The following is a 21,909-nucleotide window of genomic DNA, read 5'->3' as shown; positions in this document are numbered from 1 at the left end:
CACTCTAAATCTCTACACATATATCTGCTTAATTTATAATCAGAGCCGCACTGTTTTGTAATCCCCCCTGAGAGTTGAATTGAATTAGATGATTTCTTGATTAGTTATTACAAACATTCACAATGTACCAGTTATTAATTGCAACAGCCTAAAACATTAAAAGCATCCATATCCATGATAACATCTTAACCTTTAATAAGAAAGCAGTAGACAAACACCCGCAATGCTGGGCATTATCTAAAATATTCCTCAAGGTCATAACTCCTCAACCTGAAAACAGAAATTATTAAATGGTGTTAATTCCCCCCAGACCACCTCCTCCTCTCCCCCCTTTATGTGTCTTCGCCGTGGGTTCAGGGCTATAAGTTGATGATTGTAATAAATGGAGGTTTTGTTTTGTTACAGTGCGCAAATGTTTTTTTCTTGTATGCAATCCTTAGAAAATCGTCTTTAAAAAAACAATTGTATATTAAAATTCTGAAGTCTGTTTCTGTATTCCTCCCATTAGGGTTCTCAAAATGCCTTTGGTGCTATGTGGTATGCAGAGGTTGGTTGTACTAGAAACCTTTTAACACTTGGACAACACTTCCATCTGTGAAGGATTGGCCGTCCCATTTTTTCATGTATGGTCCCTGTCGTTTTATGTCCTGCCTGTACCAATAGATATTTACTTTTCGTGTGTGGTCTTTTGCTGTTTTGAAGCCTTTTGTTTTATGCCAACGTTCACTGCACTCTTGTTTTGTGCTGTTAGTTTTCTGCCGTTTTAAACGTGGCTGTGCTATATGTTGTTGCAGTTTGTCTTACACATTCTTTATTTCAAATAACTTTTGCGGCATATTCTGTATAAATTCTTTGTTCACTCTCATGTATAGGTGAAAGAGCTTCGAGCCCAAGCAGAAGCGTATAGGCACAGGGTGCATGGAACCCACTTTTCTCGGGATCATCTGAACCAGATACTGTCCCACAATAATAAACTGTGGGATGCTGCATCTACATCGAGCTCAGAAGAAACGCTTAGCACCAACATTAAAGCGCTGGACCTCGCAGGGTAGGCTTTAGTAACGATTTATTAAACACTTAAAATTGTAATACAGCATATATAGCCTCCATGTTCATACTCACAAGTCGGTGTGTTAAAATGTATTCCAGCTATTCACAGTCGAGTTGTAGAGCAAAGAATGCTCACAACTTGAAAGAGTTTGCATTGCAGTTAGGTAGTCATTTGCCATAAATTCCTGTTGCACAATGCACCCAATTCCCTCAAGAAACAAGAAAAAAATACTAACCTATTTTTCAGATAAATGTTTTGTTGTCCATTTCAGTACAAGCAAATGAAGAACTAGGAGGCATAGATAATTGGATGCATCTTGCCACACCCTTTTCCAGTGGTGTGGCATGCGATCGCCCAGAGGATTTTGCAAGCTTTGTTCCTCGGGATGCAGTATACAAAATATAAATGTAGGGTCATGCATTTTGAAAATATAAATATTTACATACATCTTGCAAATCGGGGTCAAACATTTTGAATACATACGAATATTTCCTATGTTTGTTCTTATGTTAATAGGATTAATGTCATCTGGGACATCATGTGCGCGGCTAAAAGCAGTGCATTTGGGCAAATTTATGATTCAGTTTTTAACCCCAGCTAGCAAATTTGTCTTTTTTTTTTTTTTATGTTAATGTTCACTTTAGGACATTAATGATAACATCATACAATGGAAATCTTTCATCATATCAACGATAAATTGAAAATCTGCTAGTTAACACATCAAAGCGGCAAGTCCTTTGGGAGCATTTTGATCAGCGAAGTGGTGTTTAATTAATCACAAGAAACTCAAGAAACTTCTAGCCACAGGTTTCTTACCTTAGGAGTTTCTTCAGGTGTCAGACTGGATCTGGAAATTCTTGAGTAGTATCTCTGTGAGCCGGTAGATGGCTCTGATCGTCTCTCTGTCGGTGCTTTAGGCGCCAGTAGCTCCAGATGTAACATGTGATGCACCTATATAGACACCACCCCAGCCTGCTGACATCAGTTCTTTTCTTTCTGCGTCATCAGCATAAATCTGGAAGAGCTACCTCAGTCACTTCCTAACTGCTCTTTTTGACTTTTTGTCAAACTTTTTCACCCCCAGTGTGCCTAAGGGATGTCTCCTAAGCAATCTGTGGGTTTTACCCCCAAAGGAGCCTGCTACAGACAGATCTCTGTGACAGACCGCCAGCTGGCATGCTTATGATGCATCGAACCAGACCACAACTCCAAGGCTTGCCTTGACTGCCATACGATGAACCCCAAAGTGTTCCAGGAGCCTGCGTTGAAGCTCCTGGTCGCTCAGCACTGGACTACCATGCACCGCTCCAGATCCCAGTCACATTAAAGAGCTTGTTGGTCGTCTTTGAGGTCAAAATCTTCTTTGAGTAAGTCCCACAAGAAGAAGACCAAGAAGTCAACATTCCTCGACTTCACCGCACCGGTCCAAGTCTCCAGATGAGGCATAGGAATAACGCCACAGGTCTAGACCCTACTCCCACACTTACCCTGCTGAGTATCGATCCACTCCGCGCCTCCCAGAATTTCGCAGAGCCAGAGCATCCCCTGCCCAGTTGAAGAAATTCTATGAGGCTCTGACCACAGCACCAATGGGGCCATCTGGATCCCCTCTTTGATATGGACCGGCTCCAGTAGTGAATTCACGGCTGTAAGGAAATGCCTCTTTTCTGTGTTCAACCTCAGAAAGCAGTGCAGAAGCCAACCTTCTGCATTTGGATTGCACTCCGCATTAAGCTCTGCTATGCACTGGCCAAGAAGAAGCCTCTTGAGGGCTTGCAGGCTCATTCTGTTCAAGCCAAAGCTGCAGCCACTGCATTAGCTCACTGAGTCCTTGTCCTGGACCTCTGTCAGGCTGCTTCTTGGCCATCCTTGCACAAGTTTACCAAACACTACTGCTTTTACAGTCATGTCCTTCATGATGGGCATGTTGCTAATCAAGAAGGTTCTCCAGAGCTTTTTGGTCTGAGCCAGTTCGCATACCCACCTCTGGGGAGATAGTGGTTTGGTATCTATTCAAATGTAAGGAATCTGCAGCTAGAAGTCTCTAGCAGATGAAAAAGTTACTTATTGCTAACACCTTATCTAGTAGAGACTCTATCTAGCTGCAGATTCTTATTCAACCGTCCTAACCTTCCGTTTCTGCGAACTGTTTTTTCTACCTGAAAATGTTCCTGTAGGCCCTTAGTTTCCATTACACTGATCAATCAGTATCCTGACATGGCTGTATGATTCTGGTACAGCAAGAGTCATGTAAAGAAACTAATGTCAGCGTGCTGAGGTGGTGCCTATATAGCCACCACACACCTCACATCCGGTGCGGCCTATGACGCTGATGCAGAACCATTTAGCGCCACCTATCAGTGCGCCGAGGTACTGCTCAAGATTTTCTGGACTCAGTCTGATGTCTGGTCAGTATTATAAGATAAGGAATCTATGACTAAATTTGGCCTCCACCAGGTAAGGACTTACTGAAGGTAAGTAACTTGTTAATCAAATCAAAGGCACTTGTTGTCTGCTGCGAGATAGGTATGTAATGGGCCCCAAAAATCTTTGGGCCTAACCGTATCTGGTAGCAAGGTGGCATATGTTTCAGCATATGTAGTGCATCCAGTTAAATCCCCTAACCACATTCCACAAGTGGGGGTGCACTTGCCCCTCCAGTGCATCGCAACTCTTATCTTGCCCACCATCAATGCCAATGCTGTTAACTATATATGTCTTGGCAGTTCCTTTAACATAGCCCAATAACGCCATTAGTGGAGTTGCAGTGAAATCAGAAGAAATGGTTGATTTGAGTTTGTGCAGAAGCTTCTGCCAGTAATAATCAATGGGCAGGACCGTGTCCTGTATAGAAAATGTGTCTCTGATGCCTTACGTCTCCAACAATTCGAGGCCATACCAGCAGGGTGTATTTTAATTGGATGAGGTAAAACTTGCAATTGGAGGAGATATCTTTGAGTTGACTGCAGCAGTACAGCCGCTGCTCATCTGTAATGTGATGCCCCAACTCTATTTCCCATTTGACTTTCGTTTTTGGGGTTTTGTTTCTTGCCCTGTTAACAATGTTGTTGTTTATGCAGGTGATCAATTTAGCAGGGCTGGATTGACAATTAACATACTGAGTAGTTTCCAGTTTGGAGGTTCCGATAGCCAGCTAGAATGAATTTATTTTATCAAGTGTGGTTTCCATGGAGACAAGTCAGGAGCTATATGCGTGTTCAGTGATTGTTATGAAGTGATTATCAGTTTAATGGGACTTTTTGACAATTCCCTTAGACAAAGTTATTGGATCACTTCAGTTTCGGTTGCCAATGCCATTAACAGGTCGTTACACATTGGTAGATGTGGGAAGTATACTGCTGTTACAATGGCAATCTGAGTTAACCTAAACGAGGTCCATGTTGAGCTTTTGACAGTGTGTATTTTCAAAATGGCAGCACACAGTGGGGTGGGGCCACTAAACCCGCCTTCAAATCATGGTGCAGTACTTTCTGGTTAGGATTAAGCCAGTAATATGTGAATAGTGCTTCTGCAAAAGGAAAATAGAGTTTGAAATCCGGGGCAACAAAACTGATGAGCTAATATTGCATTTGTAGCTATTCCCAGGAAATTTGTGTCTGTCGACAAGTCAATGCCAAGTGAGCTATCTACCAGTGATCTGAGCTGTTTGAAGAAAGTTTTAGTAAGGAGGATTGGAATATTTAAAAGAGATAAAGCAACTTAGGGGAGGATCACCTTTTTATAAGAGAAATCTTCCAGGTCAGCATTATAGGTAGTTTAATCCATTTCTGTATAAGACTAGAGATGGTACTTATACATTTGCAATAATTTTCTGTCAGGGTCACCTTGATGTCCTATGATACTGGATACCAAGCTATCTAGTGTGCTCTACCTGACAGTTTGGGGGTAAAGCCAGATTAGGGGTTCATGCACTTAGTCAGTGGTATCAGTAGATACGTATTCCAGTTAATTTTAAGACCAGTCCATTTGTCAAATGTTACAATGTCTTCAATTATAGTACTTTGGTTGTTTGCAGGATCCCACACCACTTTCAACAGATCGTCCGCACACCTTGATTGCACTATCTTCCTGGGACTGAACTGTATTTCTCGATGGCAATGGTTTTCTCTCAGTATACTTGATAGGAGTTTGACTTCTAAAATGAATATAAATGGCAATAGGGAACATCCCTACAAGATTCCTCTATTAATTGATATTGGCTGAGAGAGCATACTATTGACCTTGATCCTCACCATTGGTTTACTGTATAATAGGGTTACCCACTTAACCAGTGCCCTGTCCAGCCCCATCCTCTCAAGCACTCTTCACAACCATGCTGTGACGGAGCTGCAGGAATATTAAGAGTGAGGATAACTGACGAGTGGTCTCACAATCTCCTGGGCAGATATGACACAGTTTCTATTTAGCCAACAACATCCCTGGAACCCAGCCAGAAATCGATCCTGGATTGTGTTGTGGAATAAAATGATTAGGCTCTATCCATAGGCTGTGTATTACAGAAATATCTACCAGTTGAGGTTGTAGATTGGTATTAAAATGCCCCTTTATGTAATAATGCATGGATCTACGTACGCAATTTGTCTCCAAATTCCATAGAAGATTGAGTGGTCATCTAAGTTAAGGCTGTACATATTTAGCAACAGAATGTGATCGGAGCCCAGTGTGCCCTGCACAGCAGGTAGCATCCCTGCACTTCCATTCTTACCTCTCTCTGTCTTAATTGTTCCCCGTGTCTAACAAATATTACTACTCATCTATACAAAGGGGAGTAAGAGGAAAAATAGTGGTATGGACCCCAATTGCTGGCAAACCCACTGAACCCAAAACCTGCCAAGTGTGTTTCCTGGATAAATACATACAACATCTAGAGCATGTCAATTAAGAATAGGAAGCAGCACTGGACCCTGAATTCTAGCGTTATGAACAGGATATGGACTAATGTGAGAAACTGGGTGAAGTCAGTGGCCTGGATACTTCCCCAAATGCAGGCATGCTTTCTCCTCCTACCCTGGCTACAGAGGAGGAAGCGTCCTCCGCAATGGTGGTTTGGAAGTCTGCTGAGGTCCTCAGCCTTCAGTTACCCTCAGTGGCGGTCAAGACTAATGTGTTAAAGAAGGTGCTTTAGCCGGGAGTCTCCCCATCTGAAACACTCCTTCCATTTAATGAGGCCATCTCTAAACTCCTCTTGGATACCTGTTCCAAACTCAACACAGGTGCTTCTGTGAACAGGACAATCACCTGTCGCCACCGTCTTGTCCGAAGGGACCCAAGTTACCTCACCCAGCACCCCACCCCCTGAGAGCTGCGACCACTGCGTTAGCGTGCAAAGTTCCAGTCCTGGATATCTGCCAGGCAGTAACATGGATCTCCGTGCACACGTTTACCAAACACTACTTCCTGGACAGTCAGGTCCGTCACGATGGGCATTTTGCCCATTCGGTCCTACATGACTTCCTCGTCTGAAGTTGGTCCACAGACCCACCGGGATGGTATTGCTTGGGTATCTATTCTAAAGTAAGGAATATGCAGCTAGAAGTCTCTTATCAGATGAACAGGTTACTTACCTTCGGTAATGCCTTATCTGGTAGAGACTATATCTAGCTGCAGATTCCTTACCTTCCCATCCATCCTCCCTGGTCTGCAAATTGATTTCTAGGGCCCTAGCTATCCACACCAGTGGTCAGTGTACTTCATAGCTCTGCGCTTCTGGTGTGGAAAGTTGTGAAAAGTAACCGATGTCAGATCACCAGAGTGGTGCCAATACAATTGACATGGACGTCACTTCCTGTGTGGCCGACGCACCAGGAGCCGATCAACGCCACCTATCGGCACGCAGGGGTACTTTCACAAAAAATCTTTCAGATCCATTCTGAGACCTGGCATAATACTAAAGTAAGGAATCTGCAGCTAGATATAGGTGGTCATTCTGAACATAGGGGGAAAGCCCGCTCCGCCGGCGGTGGCGGTAATCACCGCCGACGGCATGGTGGTGCACGACCGCCATATAACAGTGACAGTAGTGAACTACCACTCACCGCCAGGCCTGAATTGACCGCTGGGCCAAAGATAGCTACCGGCGACCCGGCGGTGGAGTCTAGACCACCGGTAGGAAAATTATCCCATTTCCATCGGGGATTTCCTGGTGAGAAACCCCGCCAGGCAATTCCTGGTGGAAAGCATACTGGTGACAGGAGTACTCATTCCTGCCACCAGTATGACTCGTTAGCCCCCTCCACTGCCACAATCCCCAAATACCCCCCCAAGCCCCTGGACACCCCCTACACCCCACACCCCCTGTACCTCGAAACCCTAAACTCTACCCCTTCTCCACCCTGATCCCCCTGTAGGCCCCCTCACCACCCCCCACCCCTATTTAGGCCCCCCATACATATGCACGCATGTAGACATATACATACGCATTCATACACACAGACAAACATCCCTCCTTCACAAACATACACCCCCATGCACGAACTCACTCACTCGACACCCCTCTCACTCAGGCAGCACTTACCTGTTCCATGGTGCTGCTCCAGGAGGTAAAGGGCTACTAGGATGCTGCTCTGCCGGCATCGCCGCGTCTCCATACACTGCCATGCCTATGACTGCATCATTATAGGCGTGGCAGTGTCTGGACTGAGGGTGAGGGTGGAGCAGCATCACCCCCGCCACCGACTGCCAGCATGGCGCATGGCAGCCGTCACCGCCATCAATGGCTGAGAGGCTTCAGGTGTCATTATATGGCGGGGTGCCTGCAGCCACTACTGGTGGTCTTCCGACGACCATCAGAACGGATGTCGGCGGGGCATCCCGCCATGTTCATAATGACCGCCATAATCTCTACCAGACAAGGCTTTACCGAAGGTAAGTAACTTGTTTGTGTGCACTATGAGCCTCTGAGTTTACAAGGTCAAAATTATATGGCCGTAGTGCAAAAGTTAACATCTTTGTTATTTTTAGATCAGAGTTTTTACATGGTCTCTCAAGTGTGAGCCTATTGCTCGAGCGCTTTATGACATGTAACAAGAAAGCAGATCTTATGTTTCGTGTATCACAAGTTGCATTTGATTTACAACATCAAAATTGTGAGTGTATGTTTCAAATTATTGACAATCTTGAATAATCAGCAAGTGCAGTACATTTTGGAATGAACTCTTGGTTTTTGATTTTAGGATGCTAATACATCATCTTACTTTATAAAAATGGCATCTTGACTGTGTTGAACCTGAAAAACATTTTTTGTCACAATACCCCAGGAAGTACTCTGTCAAATTACCTTGTGAGGATAAATCGGAGATGCTGCATTTGATTCTATGACCTTGCTTACTCTCTAGTTTTATTCTGATACTCACGTAATGGGTATATGTTTAGGTCTAGTAGGTCATCACCATGTATCACATTCACATACACTGGTTCCAAACAAGGGCGCACTTCTTTCTAGGTTAGCCTTCAACAGCCCCATTCTCATATCACAGGTATGGTTATGGTGAGTGCTAGGTAGAAGTCTTCTTTTACACCAGAACGAAGACTGACTAGACATGCCCTAGGACAACTCAGGGCACCATCTATTTCAACCTGGCATTCTCCAAGCCTCCTTCTAGCAGTTCTGATAGCACTCAACGGAAAAGAGGTTACAAAACTTCCAAGAGTCCTTTTATATTCCTTCTTTTTTTTAACGCATCAGTTTTAACTTTCTCTATCACATTACTTTATAAGCAGGGATTACATGCTCTTTATAAAAGGAAGGGTGATGTGGGAGTACTTCATTTTTAGACTGAGCACTTTTATTGATACAAATGTCTCATTTGACTCTTCTCACAGAAACTTGTTTTTCACTTCTGAAAAAGGTGAAATAATTGGTTGTTTTGCTGCATGTTTTTACCATTCATTATGTAAAGATTTCACAGATATAGAAATCACATAGGAAGAATTTTTACTGTAACATTCTGCCACTAAGTCACAGGTAACATATTCTCTAACCTATTGAGTGGAGCATATTGACTCAAGGGAATCAGGCTGATCAACTTTTTTGGAATTTTTTGAGCCACACATTTTCTTTTCTGGAGGAAAAGCACACACTCAGGGCACAGAATACTGCAGTGTTTTCTTAATGCAAATTTATGTTGGGGCATTCAAACAGTGGTATTTTAGTTTTGTTTAGAATAAATATTCTTTTTGTAATTGCCTATCATGACCCCCTGAAGGATGGGTAGTGGCAAAATCACTTGACTTATGTTTTGTTTCTTGCTCTTTAGAGTCCACAGGATATCATCCAAATCCAAGAAAGGGTTGAAGTCGGATGTTTCTTCGTCTGCTGAAAAAAGGGTATCAGCTGAAAAAGAGCAGATAAATAAAGATGCTCGAGTAATGGATCTTGCAGATGATCCCACCATCCCAGTCAGGAGGAAGCTGGTTTGGGAGGAAGATGTTAGTGGTGAGCAGATAACGCCAATACTTGAAGAGAATGAGGAGGAAGAAGATGACAATAAAGAATCCATCAGTGAGCCAGTGCAGAGGTTGAAAGAGGGCAATACAGATGTAAGAACAAATCAAAGAAAGATAAGGTATGACCTGGAAATGCATGGCTTGCACAAGGTGTTGTGTAAACTGAGTCTTTGGCTCAGCTCTACAAGGTTTGTTTTCACAACATTAGGTGATACAAGTGAACTTAGTTCAATGCACCAACACTTGAATATGAAGCACTGGTTTTTGCAGCCCAGCAGACCTCCACCCAGTCCATGGTTAAAGTGCTTTTTGGGTTACTAACAGCTCCTAAACAGGGATCCAGGGGTGATGTGGTGATTAGGAATAAAACTTTTTCGTTCTTCTCAAATACACCCACTGCATTAAGAAGAAAGATACTTTAACTAAAAGGTGTGTTTATTTCAGAAGGCTCACCCTGTTGCTTGCTACATCTAAAATAACCACACAGGATATAATTAAAACAGCACAAATGCATGTTGCGAACAACGAGAATAATATGGAAATTTCTACCATGGTTACAATGTCATCTAAAAAACCTAACTCCCTAAAATGTACTTCAGTGTGCTATGCTAGGAGAGCATAAAGTAGCATAACCTGATTCTAGAGATTCTTAGGGAGAATCAACATACTGCATATCTGTTTAGAGCAAAGTCCTTTAGTTGTGTAAAGTCAGGCAGGCTGTGTTCGGAATGACAGGTAAATAAATTTTGCATCAGCTCGTCTCCTCCTGTACTGGTGGCTTAATATCAGCTTTTAGTAGAAGTGCGATATGGCAGCATCTCTGGCAGTCAGGATCGTCTTCGGCAGTATCTTGCCTGATAATCTGAGATGAAGGACTTATTCTGACAAGTGGCCAAGTGGCAGCCATTTTATACTATATCTTATCTGAGATGGAATTCCCACCATCAGCTTATTCTTACAAACAAATAAGGTAAAAATACAACAATTCAGACTAGACTGTTTGGCTATTGTTCTTGTTTGACATTGAAATAGAGATAACAAGGCACTTGTTCCGCACTGATGTTGCATAAGGGGTCTTATCAATGATATTGTCTGAGTAACTTGACACTTTTACGTGTTCTTTGAATGCTAAGGACATACAACAGCATCAACATCAAAGCAGGCATGGTGATGATTTTGTAAAAATGAGAGAGAAATGGAGTCTTGGCCTGCTCAAACTGGAGTCGGATCTTATGGTCTTTATGTCATCCTTGGCTTGTACGTCTGAATTATTGACATCATATGGGCATATGCATATATATATATATATATATATATATATATATATATATATATATATATATATATATATATATATATACATATACATATACATATATAGGGATTTATCTTACTGATAGGGAAATCCCCAATAACCTCATAATATCTGTTATATACACGTAAAGCAGAACATTTGTATACATAAACGTCATTTCATAAAAACATCTTTACATAAAATAACAAAAAGAAATGCAATAAGCAATGCATGAATTTGTTTCTTATGCCTTGTATGTTTTAAGCAATAAAATATCGAAACATTGGAACATGTAAAACCCATTATATCAGTAATGAGGGATGTTTGTTGGCAATAAATAAGATCAGGCAGGATGCTTAAATGCCACATAAAAAGTATGTGGTTTTAAAAGGGAGAAGCAAAAATAGTTAGTTGAAAATCTTCAGCTTCACAATACAGTCACTGTGGTGAGTTTAGAATCATGTGTGTATTTCTGGTTGAATCACAAGTTTCCTTTCAATCCTTGTCTGAGGACCTATGAATGTCATTATGTTTACATGCAGCATATTTGTGGTTGTGGAGAAAAAACGTGAATTCATGCTTATTGCTGTTAGCTCACATATTGGATGGGCTAGCAAGCGATTACAATTATAAGTACTAAGTGATGATGTGAGTACTTTGCATGGAGGCTCAAATGAATACAGTGAGTTAAGCCAGTCATTGGGCAGCTCATCGAAGAATGGCGCTAGTAGAGTTGGTTCATCATAGGTTGCATTGAACAAGAGGGACCGATGCATTCGTCGGCATTGTCTCTGGTGTGATTACAATGCCTGCAGCAGCATTTACACATTCAGGAAAACCACTGAGAGTTGCTTTAGATGTAGATCCAAGATGATTTCACCTAGACAGTTTACAATCCAGAACACAGGTTTCACTTGTGTAGCTTCTATTTTACAAAAGGCAGTGTCTGGTTCTTCCTAAGTTCCCAAAGTCCGGCATGTCCCAAATAACAAGCAAGAGTTCTCTCCATCTTTTTTCAGACGGTTACGTGAATTCCATGTCATTGATTTCCTCTTCAATCAGGAAAAAAATTATAATAACACAGCTGATGAGCTGTAGAGTAGTTAGAAATACTGCACAAAGACTGGAAAATAAAGAGTGAAAAAATATGTTATCAGTCCCAGGGGTGTGGAATTTATTAAAATATCTACTTGTCCAGTGGACAGGTTGCTTCTCAAATCTACTTGTCCTGTAAAAAGATCTACTTGTCCCTTTGGTGCCATGTAGTGTGGCGACAAATTACGGCAGCAATCTCATTATGTAAGTGCTCTGATAATAGCCTCTCTGATTATGTCAGGGCTACTACCATAGTAGGGCTTAAATACTTGCAGTTTCAATCCCTACTGTAACAATTTCCTTATTTTGCCACCTTTCTGCAGATCTGCATACTGGGGCTGGAGGAAGCAGTAAGCAATAGTTCTAGGGCTGGAATGCCTTTGAGTCTGCAAACCTACTAACCTGCATGTTTTAAAGATTTTTACCAGCTTCTCTCTAATATTTTCCCATAATAAGAAAGGTTGGACATTTACTCCTGACAACGGCAGAATTAGAACTTCTTCCAGGGTTGGGAAGAAAGTGGCTGGAGAGAAAATGAACTTGCAAATGCTCAATAGATTTTTACATGAGCAAATCTACACATCGTATTTACCCATGCTAAAATACAGTTCACAAATATTTTATAGGGTACAACATATACCATGGGTGCACTTTTGCGACTTTCTTTAAGAATTTGGGGCCACATGTAGGTAGGTTCAGATTTGCGACCTGCAAATTGCGAGTCGCAAATCCGAATGTAGGATGGTGTCCCTGACACCATCTGTGATTCGCAAGGGCTTCGCAAATGCCCACCTCATGAATAATCATGAGGTGGGTCGCAATTTGCGACCCCCTCGCGAATGGCGGCCCTCACAGGGATGGTGGCCTGCTGGAGACAGCAGACCACCATGTCTGTGACTGCTTTTCAATAAAGCAGTTTTTTTTTTGTAATGCAGCCCGTTTTCCTTAAAGGAAAACGAGATGCATAACAAAAATGAAAAATGAAACGTTTTCGTTTCATTTTTTCAGAGCAGGCAGTGGTCCACAGGACCACTGCCTGCTCTGAAAAAATGTTTACAGTGACATTCACAATGGGGAAGGGGTCCCATGTGGATCCCTTCCCTTTTGCGAAAGTGTTAGCACCCATTTGAAATGGGTGCAAACTGCGATTGGTTTGCACCCGCGTTCGCGGTCACAAAACAATCCTACATTGCACTGCGAGTCGCAATTAGGAAGGGAACACCCCTTACTAATTGCGAGTCGCAAACCCGTTTTGCGATTCGGTAACCAGGTTACCGAATCGCAAAACTGGGTTTGTGCATCGCAGTGTGCTTTTTGCATGTCGCAAACAGCGAAAGTCGCTGTTTGCGACATGCAAAAAGCTACCTACATGTGGGTCTTGGTCCCTAATTAGGTCTGGTGTTAACAAAGACATTTTGTTTTTATTAAACTTCTATTTCTCTCTCTTTCGGCCGGCTTTACTGTGAGTGATCGCATTCTGCTCTTCCACAAGGAGCATATTGCCACACAAAGTAGTTTTGTTCAGTGTCAGGAACTACAGTGGCAATCAGTGACGTAACTAAACTGAAGGGTGCCCCTTTGTAAAGAACATGGAGGAGCCCACTCTCCAGACTCACTCAGGGCAGGTGCTGTGCTGAAGGGGCCCCCTGGAGGGCGGCTGCGGGGCCTTTGTTATGCCACTGGTGTGCTTTTAGAGAGTTCAAAAACTTTTTTGGGGGGGTTTGCCAGTGTTTGTTACAATGTTGAGGGCCTGGTAGCTCCCACAACAATAAAGTGTTACAAAAGCCATGTCAAAACAAGACACGCATTGATGAAACTAAAAGACTTATAAAAATATGTCAGATCAGTTGGCTTTGTCAGTGTTTGTTTATTTTCATGCTTCCCATAATCGTGTTGAAAATGGTTACACTGATTTTCCATTAGAAATATTTTTGGGAAATACTAGCATGCATCAACACATTTTACTAAATGACACTTCATTTGCATATAATCAGAGAGCATTCTGGGAGCATTAAACTTAGCCTCATAGCCTAAACTTTTCAAACATGTGTATACACGTTTTTTTTTTTTTGTACTGGAACCAACGTCAGTAGTGAAGTGTGACCTTAAAACATTTATTTACAGCACTCACCCTAATAATGAAGACTTTCAAATAATGAACCATAAATACAAGTTCGAACAGCATTAACTTTTGGAAACACATTAACTCAACTGCAGAGAGTTCCACTCTCTAATCAGGCAGCCAAAGGGTTTGTGCTGCAGGGGGTTGGGCCTACTTGCCAAGGACAAAGTAAACATAAAAACTTGTAGCCCTTGACCCCAAACAAGATGTCCCGGACGTGCTAATAAATACAGGGTCATGTTAATTCAAGCACATGTTGGAAAAAGGAAACTTACTTGAATGGAACAGGCATGAATTGTGCATTGTTTCATATTAGTCTAATAATTTATATTTCTTGCAATCATGAAAATGGAAAGTTGTAATCGGTAGGGAAATAATGGTGTGTATTAGCCATGTAATGAATGGCTGGTCTCGAACTGAAAATGGTACTTTTTCCGCTGGTTCGATAATCCGCAAAGTGTATGTAAACTCTTTTGTTAGCCATTGTTTTTTGTGTTAAGGTCAAATTATAAGGCTGAAAAATGGTTGTTTCGTTTAGAAGCTTCCAAGGCACAAAACCTGATCTTAATGTTTGTAAAGTCCAATTTAGTTGTGTAATAACTCTTAACTGTTTTGTGTTGTAAGAAACCTGACTCCTTTGAGGAAATATAATGCTAGGGACAGGATGTTGTTAAATGAGTGAACTTCCTTAGAAAGCAAATGTATGCCATTATTGATAATTTTTAAAACTGTTTGCACAATTTCTTGAACTATGTGCCTAATTCTTTCTGCAACTTCTTTTTCTGAGTATTGTTTCCATTTACTATAAAATACTTCTAATCTTGTTGCCATGAATTGTTTATTTCCAGTAAAATGTATTCCCAGAAGTAAGTCAAAAAAATACATGTTTCTTTGTATGTGGTTAAATGTTTTTTCACAGCTTAAAGACCTGAATGTGCTAGCCAGCACTGGCACAATTTGCTTACACTATGTGTGGTGTTTATTACAGGTGTATGTGTGCTATCGGGTGGATCAGGGCGATTAGCTTTAGGGCCTGGGGTGTTGGAAAGAAAACAGCGCATGCAGGTATTAAAATCATAAGACCATAATGCCAAACCTTCAGGAGGAAACTGGGTAGAATTAAATGTTCTATTCTGGACCATTTCATGTATATCTGAAGCAGAAATGTTAATTTGTGAGTGCTAATTGTTAATCATGGTTAAATTGACTTTTGGTATAGAAAGTTGTTTAATGTCTTTCACCATACCAAATCGCAGACAGGTGGTCTGCTGGATGTTCTGTTCAGAAAAATTACTTTTTGGGGGATAATGCAGGCTCAAAATAGGGATTCTTTGCCTAGAATTTGCCAAAATTGTGTTCCTCAAATGCTTTTCTTACCAATATTTTCTTTCCAACATTCATGTCCGTGGATGGGAAAATTCTGACTGAACTAATTCGAATAAATTAGCTTGTTAGTAGTGATTAGATTCTTCTGGAATCATTGTGCACTTTGTGAAAAATAAGAAGCTGAGGGATATGACCTGTCACGCTGAAAGTAAAGACATTTCTTTAAGAAATTTGGATGACTATTATGAGGTGGAGCGTCACAATTCTCCATCGTGTGTAACGGTATATATCCTCAGGAGCCTCAGCCTGCTTTTAATGGAGTCAATCCTTGTGGTCCTTATGTCAAAGGCAAAAACACTTTGGTAAGTAATGTTAGAACAGTGGAATCCATGAAATCCACAGTCAGATGAGCAAGTGCCTCATGCTTCTGATGAACTTCAGGGAGTAAATTTGTGATGATCAATAGCATTTGGTTTGGTGCTACAAAGACACTGGCAATGGTACCCATTTTTTTTAGGAATTGCCAAATAAAACATTTTCACAGAAAAGTCAAGTTTGCAAAAGACATCTTATACAAGCTCTGGATCAATACAAAGCAAGATGACCCTGCTGCCATTTAATTTATGAGAAGGTCACTGATGGCCAGTTGATGTCTTTGTAGTGGTTTGTCTGGTTGTATTGAATGCTGAGATTGCAAACTCCTTAATTACCATTATGGAACAGCAGCTGCCTTGATTGCTGAGGGTATTGCTCCATATAAATCGGTTACTGGCATTAAAAAGTTTGCCTCCTGGTCTTCTTAGGATTTCTTTCTTTAAAAACCTATTATTCAGTATTGGATCTTTCATAGATTCACTTGCTTGAATCATCCCACGTCATTGAAGTGGGAGTCCATGGTACCTTAGAAATGCAGTATGTAAGAATCACACCGGCTATAATGGCAGCAGCTATCAATTGAGAAGCCTTTCTCTGTCCTTTTGAAAAAAGAACCCAACTTGGCCTATGACCAATAAGGCGCCATCACCCTCTAGAATACTTCCAAGAGAAGCTCTCTCCCTCAGATTTTCTACCGCACATCTTGTCAAGGGAGTCTCTCTGAGCTCTGCTCTGTGTTTTCCTGTGAAAACGTTTTCCCTTCAATCTAGAGATGTCAGGGCATTCTAAAGAAGGCCTTTTTCACCTATGTAGATCCTTCGGCAACAAAAGGCTTCAAATTGATGACCCTCATGAAGACTGCCTCTAATGCCTGTACTCTAAACTTCAAGAAAAGGACTGTAAGACCTATCCCACTTTCCCATCCACGACTCTGAGGGACAGAGAAGGTAGACTTCTTTTGTGGCTACATGGGAAGTCCAGTTCTTCAGTTGAGAACCGTGATAATGCTTCAAGACCCCAGAAAAGGTCGAGGTCTGCTGACCAGGGGCGCTCTGAGGAGAGCAGGAAGGTTGCTAAGACGAAAAAGAAGACTTGTCATCGTTCTCCTTCCTCTGACCCATCGATGTCAAGAAAATCACCTCCAAAAGTCCAGCCTGCAACAACACCACCATCGACAATGCCATCCACAACCACCACAGCTACTGTCAACACCTTCTCGTCGACAAGGCCATCGTCATCACTAACATCGTCAACGACGTCTATACGGACACCAATATCGTCGACAACGATATGTGGCACAGGTTGTTCTCAAATGGTGGATTTGACATCAGCTTCAATGGAGATAAAACCTCCGTCGACGAAGGTGACGTCGGAACTGTCGACGAAGCCAGCTTCATCGTCTATATCTCCTATGTCGCATTCATCAACTATGTTACCATTGACAAAGCCACTGTCGATGAAACCATCGCCGACGACAACACCATTGACGAAACCATCATAAACAAACTACACTGTCGATGCCATCATAGTTGATGCCATCGGCGACGAAACCAGCGTTTCAACATTGAGGTAAAAGGTAAGCCTCAAAGGGGAGGAGGGTGGGCCGCATGTGAATCTATGAAAGATACCAATCCTGGGTAATTGCAGTTACAGGTAAGTACCATGTTTTCTTATCCAGTATTGGACCATTCATAGATTCTCATGCTTAAATCAGGATAGCAAGCAGTACTTAAAGCAAGTATTACAACCCTTTGTCGATGGTAGGTGAAAAGAAAAAGCAGTTCACATTAGTCTCTAGGGGAAATACAATAACTATGAATACATATTATATTTCATATATAAATACCTTGTTGAACCACAGAAGCAAAACAAGCAATAGAGAACATGATAACAGTTTGCATTCAAAATTAGGCTCACTTTACTAAAATAGATGGGGCCGCACCGCTTGTCTCACTGCCGAATTAGTGCGTTGTGCTGACTCCAGGTAGTAGTGCTACATGAAGGAATGGGTAGTCTTCCATGTCGCAGCCCAGCATATCTTATCCAGAGATAAGCCTGCAAAAAGAGCAGCAGAGGTTGACACTGCCCTCATGGAATGTGCCTCAGGTTTTTTGGTCAGTGGTTTGCCAGCTTTAGAGTGACAGAACTGACTGATCGCTGAAATCCACTGTGCTATTGTTGGTTTCTTCATGTAATGCTATCTGTATTTAACCTCCAATTCCCAGTCAATTGATCACTGACTCCATTTTGTGCTTAGCTTAGCTTCAAATGTCGTCACATCAGTGGTGTAGGTATTTTCCCACACAGCTTGTTTTCAACATAGAACGAGTTTACGCTCTTCTCACCAGAGAAAGGAACATATCGTAGGGATGCAAAGGTGATAAGAGTGTACCAGGATGAGGATGTTTATAGCAGAGAAAGGCACGGCTCTGTCTTGGGGATGCACATTGGGATCTGGCCAGTTCTTTTGTGTGCTTTCAACACAGATCAAGTATAGCCAGTGCTTAAATTTCTCAACTTACTCGAAGGGAGAGGGAAGGTTACCAGAACCCTCCTCTTGGGTTTGTTTAAGGTATATTGGGTAGGGAAGCTTGGCGCTGAGGCGGAAGGAACTCATTGTAAGGGTGGACGCACTGCTCATGAGTCACATTGGGGAATGTTTATCCGGTCTCAGCTGTCAAGGGTTCCACAGCTTGACACTGGCGAGGATAAGGATGATGTTGGATTTAATCCCCATGTTGATGCATTTTTTATTCTTAATTATGTAGCTTTGTTGTGTGCATGTATAAATTTATATATTCACTGCATACATATTCATTTCTGATGTATTGCACTTGTCCGCCTGTTGTTATTCTCTTGCTGTGATTATTTTAGTATCTGCACATTTTACTGCATTCATGTTAAATGCTCATGTTAATATTTTTGTACGCCCTCATTTGAAACCTGGGGAGTGCCTTAATAAATTCATTACTTATACTGAGTGCTGTATTCTTTGCATTCTTTAGCCTAGTTCCCTCTTAGTTTGAAGATAAGCAGAACACCTCACAGGAGCTCCCTTAAGTCCATGATCTGTTTTTCGGAGCGGCTTAGTGCGGTGGAGACAAAACTTCAGACGTTGTTTGATGGCTACTGAATGTAGAGCTCTTTCAGCTGGCAATTAGAAATTGGCACAAGAAACAGCAAACATTGACAAGAATTATTGAAAAATAGTTAGGACCCTAAGGGAGGAACAAACCAAATACTAAAATAGTGGAATGCTAAGTAAAGTCCCCACCCAAGGGTATGGAGTCATTAGAGGAAAGCTGGAAGAACTACAGACCCCAAAAGGTGAATACCTAAGTGACGACCAGGAGAGCAGAGGTAAGTACCTGGTCTTCCCAAGGATTAACAAAAGAACTTAGAAAAAGGATTGTGCAGGAACAGGACTAGACTAGAAGAAACCAAAGGTAGATTCTGGTAAAAGAGGACTTGCAAAAGAAGGGGACAGAGTCCAGTCCATAATGAAGTGTCCAGTGGGATCAGGAGCTACTACCACCCTTCTGTGGATGAAGATCTGGGTCGACGCGGAAAGAAGAAGACCAGCTGTGGAGCCCAGGAGATGAAGAGGGGTCCCAGAACCAGTGCAGATGGTGTCCCACGTCAGTTATGTTGCAGATTGTCAGTGGTGTAGGACAACCACCAACAATCCTTGGCTAATGCAAGAGGAGCAAAAGAAGAGTTGCAAAGCTGAAGAGGACCAGCAAGGTCCAGGGGACTCGACTCTTGGAGGGGAGTTCTCAGCAGTTAGAAGAGCCAACAGAAACAGCCCCCACAGGCAACACACTGACAGCAGGCATAGTAAGTTGCAGTGAGGCACAATCAGCACACCTGGAGAGGAGTCACTGGAGCAGCAGAGAGGATACTGAGCTTGACAGGAAGAAGTGCTGGGGGCCAGGGCTATTCAGAGCCTGAAGATCCCTTGGAGCAGGAGACAAAAAGCCTTGGTAGCTGCAAGAGTCGCCGTGAACAGGGGCACTGTCCTGCGAGGATAGGCAAGGGCTCACCGTCTCCCAAGTTGGATAGGTGGCAGAGAGGACCAAGGGGACCACTCCAGACCACCACCTGTGATGATCAACATGGGTCCAGAGGAGAACAGATTAACGTATCAAGATGTCGCTGCTGTAGGGTCCTGCAGATGCAGGGGAGTGACTCCTTCACTCCAAAGGACATTCCTTCTTTCTTCTTGGTGCAGGCTGAAGTCTCGTCGACCCCAGAGGATGCCCAGCTGGGGAAATGTTGCAGTTGCTGGAAGGAGCCGGAGAAACAATGTTGCAAGGCGAGGTTGTCTCAGAAGCTGCAGTCTTGTTGGTTCCTGAAGAGTCCAATTGCGGTTCCAGTAGCCAGAAATAGAAGTAAATGATATAGAGGAGCCCTGGTGGCGTCTTCCACGTCGAATCTGGGGACCCACTTACAAGGGAGTCCCTAAATAGCCCGATAAGGGGGTTTGATCACCTTGCAAGGTGACCACCTATCTGGAGGGGTGTCTGAAGTCACCTGCCTTACCTGGCCACTCAGACGCTCTCATGGACCTTGCACTTCTTGGTTTCAAGATAACAGAATCAAGTGGCTACCTGGAGGAGCTCTGGATACCACCCGTGGGGTGGTGATGGACAGGGGAGTGGCCACCCCCCTTTCTTTTGTCCAGTTTCAAGCCGGACCAGGGGTCCCTGGACCGGTGCAAACTGGTTCATGCAAGGAGGGGACCAAATGTGCCCTTCAAAGCAAATCAGTGGCTTGTGGAGGCTAACCCTCCCAAGCCTTGTATCACCGTTTTCCAAGGAAGACAGTGTTACCTCCCTCTCCCATAGGAAATCCTTTGTTCTGCCTTCCCCTGCCTGAGCTGGTTAAGCAGCAAAAGGACAGAAACCTGTCTGAGGGGTGGCAGCAGCGCGGGCTGTTTGGAAACCTCTGTTGGGAGCAATACTGGGGCGTCCTCTAAGGAGCCCCCAGGGTGCATGGAATCATACAGCCAATACTGGCAACCCTATGGGGGTATGATTCTGACATGTTTGATATCAAACATGCCCAGGTTCGGAGTTACCATTATATAGCTGTGTTCTGTACACAGGTAAAATGTCTTCCCCGCATTTATGAAGTCCAATGTAATGAACTGGAGTTTGCAGGGGCACCTCTGCTCATGCAGGTGGTCACGGGTCACGATGGTCACGGGTTCCACTCTTCCCCTATCTTGACGATAACTTTTGAAGGCTGGCTCGCCACAGGTCGTCGCCTCCCACCTCCACATTACCGCAAACCTCATCCACTTGCTGGGGTTCACTGGCAGCATGCAGAGGTCACACCTAATTCCCTCTCAGTTGCTCCCTTTCAACAGAGCTGTTGTGGACCCAGCACAGTTTCAGGCCTATCCTCCTGAGTGTCGAGTTCAAGATATTTGGGCTATGATGATGATGTTTCAGCCTTTGTCCTGGAAGTTTCAGGTTCTGTCCTGGTTTTTGGGCCTCATGGCCTCTCCTGCATCCTGCCTGTAACACTTGCCTGTATGGCATATGCGGGTTCTGCAGTGAGTCCTGAAGTCCCAGTGGGCACAGCCTCAGGGGAATCTCTCTAACATGTCTCAAATTTCAGAGGGAACTGTGAACAATTTGCTGTGGTGACTGACGAACCACAATTGGGTCAATGGCAGACCCCTCCCCCTTGCCCAATTAGATGCACCTCTAAGCACACCCTCCCTACACTCCCTTCTATCCGGACAAGCTGGTACTCCAGACACATGCCTCCTTCCTTCCGAAGGTTGTGACTTCTTTCTGTGTAGGCCAGAATATAATCCTGCATACCTTCTTTGCCCCAAATCACCCTTCCAAAGAGGAGGAGAAAATCCACTGCCTGGAACCAAACAGAGCGTTGTTGTTCTATCTTGATCGCACAAGAGAATTCAGAATGGACAATCAACTCTTTGTAGGGTATGTAGGGGCCAAGAAAGGGAAGGCTGTGCAGAAGCAGTCCGTCTCAAGGTGGGTAGTCCTCTGCACAAAGATCTGCTCTGCATTGGCCAGTAAACAACACCCTGAGGGCTTGTGTGCTTATTCCACTAGAGGCTGCGACCAATGCATTACCCTGTGGAGCCCCTGTCCTACACATCTGTCAGGCGGCAACATGGACATTTTTGCACATGTTTACCAA

At 43.1% G+C, this 21,909-nt stretch overlaps 1 protein-coding gene across 4 annotated transcripts in view; it reads left to right on the top strand.

Annotated features, from left to right (window-relative positions):
* Positions 1–21,909, top strand: part of MDM1 (Mdm1 nuclear protein) — a 326,554-nt gene that overhangs the window by 214,256 nt on the left and 90,389 nt on the right. For 3 of the 4 annotated variants that reach the window (XM_069229178.1, XM_069229175.1, XM_069229177.1), the window contains 3 exons: positions 509–547; positions 873–1,048; positions 9,328–9,636. In XM_069229178.1, the coding sequence (XP_069085279.1) occupies positions 509–547; positions 873–1,048; positions 9,328–9,636 (524 nt within the window). The remainder of the gene's footprint in view (positions 1–508; positions 548–872; positions 1,049–9,327; positions 9,637–21,909) is intronic. The other variant, XM_069229176.1, reaches the window with a different exon arrangement.

The sequence above is a fragment of the Pleurodeles waltl genome, chromosome 4_1 (assembly GCF_031143425.1).
Source record: "Pleurodeles waltl isolate 20211129_DDA chromosome 4_1, aPleWal1.hap1.20221129, whole genome shotgun sequence".
NCBI lineage: Eukaryota > Metazoa > Chordata > Amphibia > Caudata > Salamandridae > Pleurodeles > Pleurodeles waltl.
Note: the sequence above shows the minus strand (reverse complement) of the source record. Positions and strands in the feature narration are given on the sequence as shown.